Source organism: Vigna umbellata, chromosome 8 (assembly GCF_029865625.1).
Source record: "Vigna umbellata cultivar VRB3 chromosome 8, Vumbellata_1.0, whole genome shotgun sequence".
In the NCBI taxonomy this organism is placed as follows: Eukaryota; Viridiplantae; Streptophyta; class Magnoliopsida; order Fabales; family Fabaceae; genus Vigna; species Vigna umbellata.
The window spans coordinates 47,947,271-47,962,580 of NC_142172.1; the positions used below are offsets into that span (position 1 = coordinate 47,947,271).

The following is a 15,310-nucleotide window of genomic DNA, read 5'->3' on the forward strand; positions in this document are numbered from 1 at the left end:
CTATGCCGAAGAGTGATTCCTGAGAAAAACATCTGTCAAAACCGTCTTCGACTGCAGGGAAGCCTTCAGAAGATTCACGCCCTATAATACGAAGAAAATAAATTAATGAACCATGTTGCATTATTAGTTCACCAAACCCTTTAGTTTGTGCATATTGAATTACAAGTAAATTTAAGATATTTTAAACCTAAGTAGCGATAATTATATCTGCATATTTTATAAACAAAACATGCCTGGTTCATGTCCAACTCGACCACCTTTTCCTGCAAGGAGCCAACCTCTTTGACGTTGAATTTGTTAAGTAGGGTAATGCTTGATATGCTTGACATGGGCTGAATCGCTAAATCATCCATCACCATGTAAGTTACAACCTCTTTCACAAAACCACTCTTCTCGGCAGAAATTTCATTTGCAACCTTTTCACCAACAAAAATCATTTGCGAGTTCATAGATGTCCTACAACTAGGACAACGAGTGGTGTTATCACATGTGACGTGACCATAGTGATTTGGGCACCGGTAGAACACATTCGTGGAGTTGTTGGAAGAAGTGTCATTAACTGAAGGAAGAAGGCCAGAGATTTGTGAAGAAACGGAGGCATTTGGCTTCAACAGTAGATCCTTATTCTGGTCTGGTTGCATGTAGGTTTCATCCAGATTCTCAACACTTTGATAGAGATTTGCTAAGCAGCCAACCATTTGATTCTTGTTGAGAATCCTTATGACAGTACCGATGGGCAAGCAGAGCAAGTTAAGGAGAAAGTCTACCACCGCTTTTGATGCTTCTGCGAACAGAACCTTCTCACGCTTAGCGTCGACGAGCAATTTCAGAGTCAATTTGGAGGAAGAAGATGCCATGCTGATAGATGATGTGTTATGCTCTATTGTATGGGATTGTCGACTGCTATATATAAATAATGAAATTGATATTTGTGGTGAGTTTGAAATTTGGAAAGGTTTTCTTTCATTGCTTATTAACCACTCCAAAAAGAAAGTGAAACGTATGCATGGCCAAGAACAAAGAAAATAAGTAAATGAATCAATAAAGTAGTGTGCAAAATTTAATGGGACAGCGTATCGTTTCTGTCTCTTTATATTTACAACATATGTAGTTGTTTTTCGTATCTACGGTAACGGTGACAAACTAGAAATATATATATGGACAGAAATAATTAAACTCAAATATATACCTGAGATTTTCTTAAAAGTGCTATACTCTTTTTTTTTTTCGGACAGTCAAACTCTCCTCTTACCATTTTGTAAAAAAAAGTTACTCAAACAGATGATTAGACTCTTCATTTCATGGGGTACTTTTACATTAAAGCTTGGCAACCTACAGAGTTTTGGATGAATTACGAATAATAAAAGTTGACAATAAAATATCAATTAACTTAAAATAAAATCTACTTAATCCATCTCTATTTTATATCAATAAAATAAAATAATATTCTCTTAAATAAATAAAAAATCAAAATTACCTGTATCTATTTTATCTTTATCAAAATTAAACTGAATATTACTAAACTCAAAACTAATAAAATAAGATTTTAATAAATTCCTAAAAATTTAAGTTGATGCTCACATTAACATTGATAATAATTTAAGTCCCATGCGGTTTGTTAAAAGAACTCCTCGCATTTATTTCTTTTAAATGAGAACCCTTTTGAGAAAAATACAATTTCTTTAATTTTCATTTTAAATCAGTCAGGTAAAAATGAAAATAAAAACTAATATTATTGCCGCCTCATCAACTGACATAACAACTAAGTTTCACACTTAAACACGATCATAATAGATTGCACCAAAACAAATACAATAATATTAATACCAAATGTGATATAAAGGATCAGTTAATATTTTTAGTATATTATTAACATAACTGGAAATCGAATTTGGTATTGACACGTCATTATTAGTATAGATTTTTTGAAAATTTGTTTTGATTGTAACAGTGACGTATTTGTAATTGATTTTGTTATATTATATTTTTTTTTCTACAGTATTATTTATATATCTGTTTGTAATATGTTTAATTAAGTTTTTAATTAAGTTTTCTAATATGATAATAAATTTTATCACACACATTTTAGTGTTGAATTTTCATGTTAATCTGGTTTGTGTTAAAAAATTGATTTAAACCTTACATTGTCATCTTTTATTTAAGTATAATTTTTATGTTATTTTGCAGCAGACCTCCCATAGGACGATTGGTTCAGCTAGCTTTTTTCACGGATTATATGTGCTAAATCTGTCCCATGAATTCTCATCTCAGTCATTGCTCTGCTTCTGCTCTTACGCTAATACCAAACCAGTGCTTTTCTTTGACAACTTACATGTTTATGATTCTATCATTTGTATTAACAATCATTTCATTCTTACAATATAAAAATAAGTATGGTATAAAAATATTAATTTAAATATAATAAAATTACAATATATTAAATTATTTAATAAAATATATAATTTTATATGTGTACATAAATAATATTATTCATAAGAATTATTAAAATATTATAGTGTTAAGAAGTATATTAAAATTCTCTAAGGTATAGTATCAAAATCGGTCTGTAAGATGAGGCCACATATATATTTTAAATTGATTTTTGTTACTATGAGCTCACAGTTGACCGAACAGTAAAAGTGCAGAAGAGTCGTCCGACCGATGATACCTCTCAAGTCAATGAACCGATCGGTAAAATCAGTCCGACCGATGATACCTCTCAGATCAGTGAATCGATCGGTTAAATCAGTCGTTAAGGTAATTAATAATAATAATTGTTGGGGAGTTAATGAAAATAATTGTCATTTATTGACAATTAATATTGTCATTCATTGATCGTTAATGAGTCAGACCTAACGATAAGCTCATCATAATTTATAACTATTTGTCTGGTAAAGGGTACAGGTAACTTAACTTCAACTGAAACTTAAAGCTCTGATAACTAAATCTTAATTACAATAGTGTCTTTTGCAGGCACATAATAACATGATGAAATTTATCTTAACCCTAATGTGAACCTATTTGAGAAGAAGTTTTAAAGATTCAGACTTTTTACATCCACTCCTAAAATAAAATTTTTTAAAATATAAGTTAAAAGCAAACCAACCATCAATATGACAATTATAGTATTGCTTGTTAACTACTAATTCAAGTGACACGGCATACATGGCCAACAACAAAGAAAAGAAATAATATTAATCAATAAAAAGGTGTGCAAAAATTTAGTGAAACAACGGAATCATCTGTGTCCGTTTATATTTACAATGTACAGTTATTTTTCGGCATCTTAATACCTTAATATTTTTTCATAACAATTTCTTTTTAAAATGACCAAATATTATTATTTTATTGATCCATTTAAATTTATTTTTAAAAGAATATTTAAAACAAACCGATTACAAGTCACCACTGATTAACATGAATAAAATTTTAATTAAAATAAAATATAAATTTAATTAAAAATTAAAGGTATTTTTTGATATACTTATCAATTTCATAGTTAATTCAATATATATTTAAGAATGTACGGATCATAGATGTAACACCATTAAAACTGTCATTATTTTCTTAATGTATGTCTATTAACTTGTTATAGACACCATTTATTAATAGATGGTTAGATAATCATAGTGGTGTTTGAATAAGTAACAACCAACCAGTACTAAATTCACTCTTATTGTTATTAAAAATTACATAAACTAGAAAGTATTAGGACAAAAGTTTTTCTTTAAAATTAAACTCTCTTAAAGCTGGGCATGCACATTATTTCCACCATTGCCATGGACTATCCTTCTGATACAGTATCACAGGATGTGGAAAGGAGGAGCTTTTAGACGATGGAAGGTGAATAGGGATTGTGACAACTTTTTCTTCACTTTTAGGCCTTGTTTTTTTGAGTGAATTTGAGGGAATTTGAGAGGATTTGAAAATCAATTTTTTTGGTCGTTCAGAAATAAATGAGAATGAATTTGGAAATAAATTTTTTTAATTTGTCACGTCAATACAATTTTATACTAATCCTCAAGTTTCTTCAAGATTTAAAAATTAAACAAACTCCTTCGAAAGAATATTCAACATCCAAACTAGTTAAGAAATTTTGTAGGACACCAACTTAAGAGTTTTCCGGATAAGATTCTCTTCTTGATTTTAGAAAATGAAAGAAAAAGGATTTATCCCATAAATTATAAATAAAAAATAATTGACTTCAAATTTATAATACAATATGATGACTTTCAAATTAAAATCCTCGTGAATAAAGATGAAGTCCACGTGAACAACTTTGTAAAACGTTGATGGAAAGTCATTAAAAACATTGACAATTTTCAATTAAACCAAAGTTAAGACGATTTCTTCATAAAAAATTATGAAAAGATAAAGTAATCAGAACTTATGATCACTTCTTTGTAAAAATATTAAAAGAAAAATCATAAAAAATGGTAATAATTTTTAATTAAATCAAACGTGTTTATCAAGTTTTTCCTCCAATGTCGAACTTGACTTCTTGTTAAGTTTATTACCCTATTGGACAATCTTGTTGAGTTTACCACTTAAGCCAATCATCTTACCAAATTCTCTTTTCAAAAAAATTCAATAATATGTAAATTTTAAATTAACTATCCCATTTTTATAATTTACCAATTAAATTACTCATTATTGAAAGTTTTCCTCTTTTCTCTTTCACCACTTTTCTATTCCATGATTTAAAATTGATTTTATGATGGTTGATGTGTCATTTTTTTATACAAATTAAAAATGTTACATATATTATACTCAATTTAAAAGGTAATAACAATTTTTTTGCCATCGCGCTTATAATTATTTGCCTGTTTCCAACAAAAAAGGAAGAGAATATTTTACGATAATAATTATAAAAATACTGTAATTATATAGTCCAAGACTACAATTCATGCATTGGTTATTGACTTAAAATAAGATATTACAACTCTATGGCGCAGAATGATTCTTGAGAAAAACATCTGTCAAAACCGTCTTCGACTGCAGAGAAGCCTTCAGTATATTCACACCCTACAGATTATGAACAAAAGAAATTAATAAACCACGATGATTATTAGTTACATAAAATAAAACAAAAAACAAAAAAACAAAACAATAAAAGAAATTAATGAACCATGATCCATTCAGTAAAAAAAAGAAAACTCCAGCATATATGTAAGAGATTCACGAAACACTTTACTGTGTGCATATTAAATTAGAAGTAAATTCAGATATTTTAAACCTGAAGAGCGATAATGATATCTTCATATTTTAAAAACAAAACATGCCTGCTTCATGTCCAACTCGACCACCTTTTCCTGCAAGACGCCAACCTCTTTGACGTTGAATTTGTTAAGTAAGGTGATGCTTGATATGCTTGACATGGGCTGAATTATCAAATCATCCATCACCATGTAAGTTACTACCTCTTTCACAAAACCACTACTGTCGGCAGAAATTTCATTTGCAACCTTTTCACCAACAAAAATCAATCGCGAGTTCATAGATGTCCTACAAATAGGACAACGAGTGGTGTTATCAGATGTGACGTGACCAGAGTGACTTGGGCACCGGTAGAACACATTCGTGGAGTTGTTGGAAGAAGTGTCATTAACTGAAGGAAGAAGGCCAGCGATTTGTGAAGAAACGGAGGCACTTGGTTTCAACAGTAGATCCTTATGCAGGTCTGGTTGCATGTAAGTTTCATCCAGATTTTCAACACTTTGATAGACATTGGCTAAGCAGCCAACCATTTTCTTCTTGTTTAGAATCCTTATGACAGTACCGATGGGCAAGCAGAGCAAGTTAAATAGAAAGTCTATAACCGCTTTTGATGTTTCTGCGAACAGGACCTTCTCACGCTTAGCGTCGATAAGCAATTTCAGAGTCAATTTGGAGGAAGAAGATGCCATGCTTATTACACGTCTTAACCTAAATGTGACTTTCGACAGCTATATATAAATAATGAAATTCATATTTGTGGTGAGTTTGGAATTTGGAAAGGTTTTCTTTCATTGCTTATTAACCACTCCAGAAAGAAAGTGAAACGTATGCATGGCCAAGAACGAAGAAAATAAATAAATGAATAGATAACGTATAGTGTGCAAAATTTAATGGGACAGCATAATCGTTTCTGTCTCTTTATATTTACAACGTGTAGTTGTTTTTCGCATCTACAATCATTTTTTCGTAACCTTTTGGGTTGTTTATATGATCATTTAGAATTAGAGTTTTGAAAAACGTATTATTAACGAATATTAGAATTTTCTTTACTCACACAAAAAAAAGTATATATCTTAAGTTAGTATTTTATTAGGGACGATATGATTTTCTCATTAACTAATGGGTTAAAAGAATATTTTAATACGAAATTAGCGGCATTGTATATATTTTTTACATGGTGTAAAGGATCAAACGTCCATATATGTAAGTATCCATCACTACAAAAATAATATATTATAATAGGGGTTACGGGTTATTTTGGGGTGGTTTTAAAAACCTGCCTTAACTTCCTGCAGTTTACTAAAAAACCGTAACTAAGTTTTATTTTTTTAAAAAATAAACTTTCATCGGTTTTTTAGACATAGCCGCAGTTAAGATTTTTATTTATTTTTTAAAAAATTTAGTTTCAGCGGTTATTTAAACTATATTATTATTACTATATTTAAACTAATTCCTCATTCATAATTTATTTCGACTTAATTTTTATTAACTTCATTTTATTTTGATATAATTTCTTCATTTTACTAATTATATTTTAATAAAAATTAAATCGAAATAAATTATGAATGAGGAATTAGTTTAAATCGAAAAAAAACTTTTTCCTTTAAGATGATCTTCTTCTTCGGGATCCTCCACTCAGCTGCCGTCACACTTTGTCTCCTTCCGCCAAGCGCAACTGCTGGAAGCTTCATCGTCACCACCACCCGCTGTTGTTAAATTGTTTTGCTTTTTACCGAAGGAAATACTCTTGCCACTCGCAAATCCATCGGTTAAATGACCAGAAACAAACACAGGCATGCTCTGATCACTGTGATCTTCCATACTCATCTGTCAAATTTCTCACCAACACCATTGGTTCAAATGCTACGATGCCATGTTAAATTTTAGAAATGGAAATCAACATCACTGAAATCAGTCATAACCACAAAATTTGCATTTGGAAACAGATAAACAGGTGAACAGGTATTGTTTATTGAATTGGACAATAACTTACACTATGAATGCTGTCAATGAACCACAAATATCTATCATTCACTAACCCCTAGCTAGATAAACATGATTTTACATTCACAGTAGTCTAGACATGCACAGATGAATAACTTTACTGCACCAAGCATGAGCCTGGACCATCAGGAGGAGTTCTGGCATAATAATTTGTGACAGGAGCAGCTGCAACCCCACGTCTATTCAAGAGACATCTGAAGTATTGCAACCTTTTCAGTGCTGTTCCTTTAGCATGTTTTCCTGAAGTAAAATCTCTAGGACTCCATAATCGTTCTGTCGGAAACAAGCAATGGTGAATACATGAGTCCTTTACATGCCTGATTATAGTTTATAAATATGCCTTTACATGTTTCTAAAGCATAGCTGTGTCAATTCATAGGGGATGATTATGCTTCAATACTAAAACTGGAAAAAAGAACAATACAAGAATGGTGAACAACTTTGCATTAGTAATGAAGCAAACCTGCTGCTGCTGCTGCTCGAGGCCATATTGTTTGCTGAACGTCTGATGTATCAGCTGTCTCGCCCCACATACAGACTTCTCCTCCAATTACTAGTTTTTTCTCTGAAGCTTTCTGAATTCCTTCAAGTGGATCAGCATCATAGACAACTTCCCAAGGTACATTTAGATGGTCGAGATACCATACACCTTGGTTACTGAAAATACACCTGAAACCTTTTGCAACAGCCTTTGGACAAACCCCAGGGCCCAACCTACAGTATTTACTTGGAATTCTTATTTCTGAAACTGAGATCATCAAGTTTCATATAAAAACAAAATTTTACTTAGGCAGAAATTCACCAGTTATGCACTACAGTCCGCGGATGGAGCTTAGATGGAAAAGTATTGAAGGTTTCTTCCCTGAGAAGTTCAATAAAAAAAGGTCAATCTTAAAAACATGCTAACAGTTTAAGAACTATTGGAATTTGAAGTAATGTTTCAAAACTAGGGTCATCAAGGATAAATTAAGGGTATAAATGCTATTTTGTATTATGAATACACAAATCATACCAGTTTACCGGACTCCAATTTTTTGTGAGTGCTATGTTTTGAGCCTTTAGTACAAAATATTCATAGGCATCTTCAGCAGTCATGTTCTTGTTCTTTAGCCTGCATTGGAGATATAATCACAACTGAACAATGTGCTCGATTGATTGACAATCTATCAAAATCATGGATCACCACGCTTAATTTTCTGGAAGTTTGACCATCGTCTTAATTCACAACTAAAAGCTGAGTGGCTGAGAAAAAAAAATGAAGGTAGAATGTCTTCTGAAATACTTTTTCTCGGCCTCAGATTCAAAGAGGGGAAAAAACATCCACAAGTTCATATTTTGAGTTTCCATAGCACGATAACTCAATGTCTTTACCGGCCTAGGCCACAGAAATCACCGTATATAATGTAATGAATGTGTACAACAGGTTAAGATTTGTACCATTTATTCACTGCAGAAGTATTAGTCCAGCAATCTGTCAAAATAAATTACAATTACTTATCAAGTTAGCGTTGATACAAAATAGCTCAAAAGTAACACCAAACCAAAATCTACTTTATATTATGATTATTATAAAATGTTCAGAAGTCAGTACTACCTCACAAGGTGATACACGTTTTAAAAATATAATGGGCAAACCATGATAGTTCGTGTGCTTCTACTGTTTTTACTTTTTTATCCAACTAAAATAAAAACTTTGCCTCAATAACTTATTCAACAAGAGTGAACAACAAAAGGTTGGTGCCAGTTATAGACAAAACGCCAATTTTGAGCTTTTATGTCAAGCTGCGAGAAGAAAGAATTGCACACTGACCTGTATTCACTTCATCACCACCCAAGTGAAATAGTTCAAATGGGAATATTTTTCTCATATCTGCAATATTTAGAAAAGGAGAATGAAAGAAAGTTATTTTTTTTAGATCAGATTACATACTAGGGAAAGATATGAGCATAACTTGGTATTGTCAAAGGGTGGTTTTGACAAACTCCATAATACTGATACTTTTGCAAGATTCAAGGTAGAATGGAAGAAGATATAAGCTAAATAAAGGGATGCATGTTTTATAGAGACTTAACCTGTAAGAATACCAGACAGGACATCGAAAGTAAACTTCTTCGAAACATCTAGTGGCTGCTTACAGAAGGGTGATGGCCAAAGATCAGGATATCCAACACCCCTAAACAGAAATGAAGAACAGAGAAAAGTTAATTTATTTCTGCTCTAGAAAATTTGTCATATGTTAAATTTTTGGAGCATCCAATTGAAGTTCAAATTCGTAAAATGATTAGATCAATGCCAAAATAAAACTTTTCAAAAGCAATGTCTAATGTCAAGACATAGGAATCCATTCGGAGCAAATTTTCATGACACAGCTGCATCCAATCCATAGCAAGAAAGCTTTAACTTTCTTTGGAAAACATAAGTATTTCTTGAAAGAAATATCTATGTAAATAGATAAAGTAAAAGAAACTCTGAGGTTTTCATGCAGCACCATTTTCAAGACGTTATTATAAGTTTATAAATCTACCAGATTATCATCCCAGGAAAAAAAGTATGAACATCACACAAACTCTGTACCATGATGCTGCATGACCAGGGACATCCACTTCCGCCATCACATTTATGCCTGTGATAAACCCAGAAGATATTCATTATCTTGCTCGGTACTGAGAAAAAAGATGGGAGGCACAAAAGGAAAAGGAAAAACCCAAAAAATATAAAATCACCACCTATAATTCAAAATGCTCTGAATAATATGAAGCAGAAACTTGAAAAGGATTTGAAGATACGTTACCTCTCATTTTGGAAAAGCTTTACATCGAGGCAAAGTGAAAACACGAAAAGAGAATACAGTATTAGTCCGGGTTAGATTAAGAAAGCCAACTCAAAGATGAACTGGAAAGTAACAATTTAATAAAAAGCATAGATCAATTGATCAACATTTCTTTAGTATTATTTTGAAGAAGTAGCCAATAAACTTTGCATGATTTAAAAAAATTAAAGATGGTACATTTGTAGGAGATGGAAATAAGGCGAGTCTTACTTGACTATATCATGTGCATCCTCTATTGTATAACGTTCCCACTCTGAGTATGAACCTTTCCACAACTTTGGATAAGAAGGCACTTCAAGAGGAAATGATTGTTCGTCTATGATGTGCCAATGTAGAACATTCTACCGTGTTCAAGTTTTTTACATAAGCATTACATGAAACAAAGTAGCATGGTGTGCTAGTTAGGAATTACGATACACTTGTTTTCTTTCTAACTGTCATAAACAGCGGAATGGTAAGGAAAGTAAACTTATTATGACTTTTATCTTACAAGTTTAGCGTAAGACATAGCTTCAATTATCTGCTTAATCACGTTAACTGGTAAATAATGTCTTGATGTATCTACAAAATAAAAAAAAAAAGAATAAAAAAACAACATAAGTGTTAATAGAGCCTTAAAAGACAGAACATAAACACGTATTGCTCTCATCGGAAAAATCTTGACTCACCCAACAGAAGCCCACGGTATTGAAATCTAGGTTTATCTCGGATAGACCATGGTACCTTGCTTATTTGTAGTTTTTTAGTTGTATAATCAAAAGAACACAACTGGCTGAATGTCTGGTGCATCACAGATTAAATCAGAAAAAGATATTAAGGATAGGTCATACACAACATAACAAGTTCAGGAAGTAGTGATTCATGTGTGCCACAATGCATGCTGAGAAACACAAAAACAAGCATAGTTCACTTTTAAATTTCAAGTTAAACAATATAATAAAATTGAGTTTAAGCAACTTACTGTCTACATACCAATAGTTTCACATGCTAATGTTAGTTCATAATTTCAAAGATTAAGAGTGACAGGCACTACATTCTTTCAAACTGCTGACATCTTGCCCAATAAACATAAACAGAAAAGATAACAGACTTTGCCAATCATATGGATAAAACACAAACTTTAATTCTCAATTGTGAAAAATGAAGATTGCACACAATTTAATAGTTATCTAAAAAGTAAACATCTGAATTTAGCCAGAATTATCAAGTATCTACAACTCCTTTCATTTCTCCATTTCATGCTGAACAGCAAAAGCGCGAGGCAGAAAAGGTTGGAGCTGAATTGAGTAGCAAACTCTATACATACCTCTAATCCACGCAGTGCACCAAAAACAGTATTTGCCTACAGAAGACAAAATAAAAAATTAGATGACTAATGATCATCCACAGATTACTGAGATTAAATAAATATACGACACATTGCAATATGTCCAATAAACATAAAAAATGAAGCACACCACCACAAGAGTCTTTATCAATCATCTTGTTATCCTAATAACAAAAGACTTCAATCAATCAGTGTTTTCCACTACACTCCAATTGCTGGTTTATGCATTTTAGTATAGTGCTGACGGATTGGTTGACTAGTTCATGGAGCAGAAAATGATGGCATTAAACTAACAAATGCACACATAAAAGTGAAATACTTTATATAGTATTCAGGAAGGGAAAGGGACAGCATAACCTTCAGATTTGAAGCACACAGCAACACGATCTCATTGAATATTAGAATGGAATAACAAATAGTCATGTAAAAAACAAACCACACCTCAATTGTGACCCCTCCCGCACCAGAAAGCGGCTGGGCTCCTGAAACGAACAAATTGTAGCTTTCATCCACTCCAAGTTGAAGCTGCAACACGAGTTCCCAATCTCAAAATCCAAACTTGACGAATACCCAGAAAGGAAAAACAAAATTGAAAAAAAAAACACCTCCTCACTGTTGGAATGAACAATGATACTCAATTTGTTAACATCGTAGGCAGACCTCAGTGTTCTGAGAAAACCGAACCTGTCACCATGCTTGAACAGGATCCCTTTGTATCTTTCAAAAGCCTCTCGAACAATGTTAGAGGCAGCACCATTGCCAGAGAGCGAGAGAGCAGGATCAACAGAAAGAGTCTCATTGCCATAGCTGAATTTTTCAGGCAGAGGCCAGATGAAGGGAAGAAACGTCTCGGGATGCGGAGTTCTCGCCCCAAAAGCTTGAGAAACAAAGAATGCACAACAAATGAGGAACAAAGTTGGAACAGCATTGGAGGAAGACGATGATGATGATGATGTGGGTGTGCATAACAACCCCATAGCTCTGGTAGGACCTTGAGGAATTGTTGACCTTTGAAGCGCTGAGAGAGAAAAGCATTAATGAGAACGTGAATGTCACAAACACGATTATTGGAGTAGTTAAGGTTAAGAAAAATCCGAGAAATCTGACGCTGTAAGAAACAGACATATGCAGGTAAGGTAAGAATCATTAAATGTACGCAACAGACAAGATAATACTATAGACTATTTCACCATTTTAAGGCACTCACTTTGTGTGAAATTCCTTTACGTTACATAATGGCAAAGACAATCTCATTTTAGTGCATAAATATAATATATAATTATACTATACTATACCAAGTTGCTTTACTGTCATGTTATCCTAGCTTTTACATCTGTTTGTTTATGTCAAACCATTTTTTATTGTCTTCTTCCTAGCCATGTGAAACAAACTATACGAAGCATATCTGATGACATTGTATGTGAAAGAGCATGACATGCATACCATAATCTTTTGAATACATTGTCTAATCCTCTGTTCTGAACAATTGAAAATGGCAGCGAGCAAAAAGAGAGAAAGGAAAAAAACTGTAGAATGTGTTTCCTCTTCCATTTGTTTGGTTTCAGAAATGAAGGAATGATGCAAAAGTGCACCAAAGTCACAGGGTTTTTAGTCCATCCAAAATGGATGGTAAGAAGAGGGAAAACTGTTTTATAAAATAAAATGGCTGATGTCTCCTTATAGTAATAATAATTACAGACAAACTTATACCAAGTTACAAAAGAATTTTAATTCCATTCACTTATTCCCATGTTCCAACTTGCAAGTATGCAATATAAAAAATAAAATAAATAAATAAAAATTAAAAGATCAATTTAAAATATTTTGACAAAAGTAAATATTTAAACCATATATATATATATTATGTTTATTCTTATTTTTTATTTTTTTTATTAATTACTATTTTTTATTTAGTCCATATTTTTTATTATAAATAAAAGATTTTATATGTATATTTTTTAAAAAGATTAACTTTAGAAATGATTTTTTATTATATTCAACTATATATATATATATATATATATATATATATATATATATATATATATATATATAAATATAATGTTTAATTAATTAATGTACATATTTCACATTCTTATTATATTTTTAAATTTTTTAAAATTAAAAAAAAAAGAAAAACTTTCACAACTAAAAAATAATAATTATACACATTAACGCATTATAAATTACTCATATATATTTCATATATAATTGAGCAATACAATATAATAAAAACCATATAGTATTCTTTTCTTTTTTTTCCATAAGCATAATGCAAACCAACTACTTGTATTTTGTAATAATTATTTTTAATTGTTTTATTTTAGGTGTGGTAAATGATACTGAAAATATAAAAAAAATGTTAAATATGTTTTACTTTTTAAATTTGTCGTGAAACTGAAATTTGTACTATTTCAAATTTTAAAAATAAATTAATATAATTCTTTTAATTTAACTATATTAATTTTTTTAGATATTAAATAATATTCTAGACTTATTTTTAAAATAAAATATGTTAAACCAAGTATACAGTTTAAATATTTGCTTAAACACGCTAAAAAAATTTAATATAATTTGAATACAATTTGATTCATAAAATTATATTTATTTATTTTTAAATTTTAAATCTCAACTGTTTCAAAAATTGAAAATATAAACAAATTTTAATTGTGTCAAAATTAAAAATTAAAAAAATACATAATCTAAAATGTATACTAATTAGTAAGAGTGATTTAACCAAAGTGGTTCCTTTAACTACTTGTAATTTAAAATTCATAATGTCTTCCTAAGCTTCTATATATTGTTTATTCAGACACACATGCTGATACCTTTAATAAATACATGTAAGTGTGAGTCGTTTACGTTTACCTATATTGATGGTTGAGTTAAATTTTGTTTGTTATTGCATTTTGCAGTTAAATACAGTCTTCATTTCCCACATTAGATGTGTAAGAAATATACGGTTTAACCATCTCGTCTACCTAACTCTTCGTACATTTTAATTTTTTTAAAGTTAAATATATTTTTAGTCCTAAACTATTGGTCGTCTGGTTTTCGTCTCTCTTTCAAAATAAAGTACAATTTGATCCTCATTTTTTTCGAAACTTTAGTTTTAGTCCTCGAAACTTTGGTTTTAGTCCTCGAAAACTACCACATTTTTAACGGTGTTAGTTTTCGAAGACTAAAACCAAAATCTTGAAAAAAATGAGGATCAAATTGCACCTTATTTTGAAAGAGGGACGAAAACCACGACCAATAATTTAAGGACTAAAAACATATTTAACCCATTTTTTTAAAACACAAAATATTTTTTAAATAAAAGTAAATATGTGCATAATAAACTTTTCTAATACTATTATTGACTTTAATTTGAAATCACTCGTATTAAAATAAATTAGAATACGTGATTCAATATGATGTATTACAAGTTTGATTAAAAAATTGAAATTTTAATACGAATTAATTTTAAGTTTGGTTAATCTGACTCACCTAACATTTTTTTTTATTGTATTTAGGGTTAATGATGATTTTAAATTATATTTTTTTATTTTGAATTATCTTTAAAATTTAATACCATTTCTTATATTTAATTAATAAATTATGATTTCTTTTAAATTAAAGAAAATATAATTAAAAGAACAAGTAAATCCATTTATTTGATTCATCAACTTATAATAATTTGGACTAAAATTGTTTTTTTTATTTAATAAATAAACTAAATTAAATTAACTCAATAAATAATATTTTATACTGAATTACAGTAGATATGAGATAAATCAGATAAATGATTGAGATCACTTTTTTATCTAAAACCTTAAAATAATGAATGAATGAGTTTTCTACCTTTTTATATATTCTACTTTCTTCTTTTCATGGATTCACATCTCGATTTTTATAACATGGAATGTCCTCCACTTTTGTTTGTTTTTTT

General features: G+C 30.5%; 3 protein-coding genes across 3 annotated transcripts; all 3 read right to left on the reverse strand.

The window, feature by feature from the left end:
* On the reverse strand, positions 1-857 carry LOC124832717 (uncharacterized). Its single transcript, XM_088097277.1, has 3 exons — positions 634-857; positions 234-558; positions 1-81 (listed from the first exon to the last, which is right to left on the reverse strand). Exons 1-3 carry the CDS (start codon positions 855-857, stop codon positions 1-3), a joined length of 630 nt encoding a protein of 209 aa, XP_087953403.1.
* A 4,087-nt stretch (positions 858-4,944) lies between these two features.
* LOC124832716 (uncharacterized) lies at positions 4,945-5,906 on the reverse strand. The gene is made up of 3 exons (XM_088097278.1): positions 5,683-5,906; positions 5,283-5,607; positions 4,945-5,025 (listed from the first exon to the last, which is right to left on the reverse strand). The coding sequence occupies exons 1-3, from the start codon at positions 5,904-5,906 to the stop codon at positions 4,945-4,947; spliced, it is 630 nt and encodes a 209-aa protein (XP_087953404.1).
* Positions 5,907-7,128: 1,222 nt separating this feature from the next.
* Positions 7,129-12,490, reverse strand: LOC124832731 (beta-hexosaminidase 1). The gene is made up of 15 exons (XM_047307005.2): positions 11,985-12,490; positions 11,821-11,904; positions 11,359-11,394; positions 10,721-10,832; positions 10,543-10,613; positions 10,263-10,393; positions 10,014-10,030; positions 9,797-9,845; positions 9,295-9,395; positions 9,032-9,091; positions 8,659-8,692; positions 8,234-8,332; positions 8,024-8,083; positions 7,685-7,935; positions 7,129-7,494 (listed from the first exon to the last, which is right to left on the reverse strand). Exons 1-15 carry the CDS (start codon positions 12,354-12,356, stop codon positions 7,319-7,321), a joined length of 1,653 nt encoding a protein of 550 aa, XP_047162961.1. The 5' UTR covers positions 12,357-12,490; the 3' UTR covers positions 7,129-7,318.
* Positions 12,491-15,310: the final 2,820 nt, after the last annotated feature.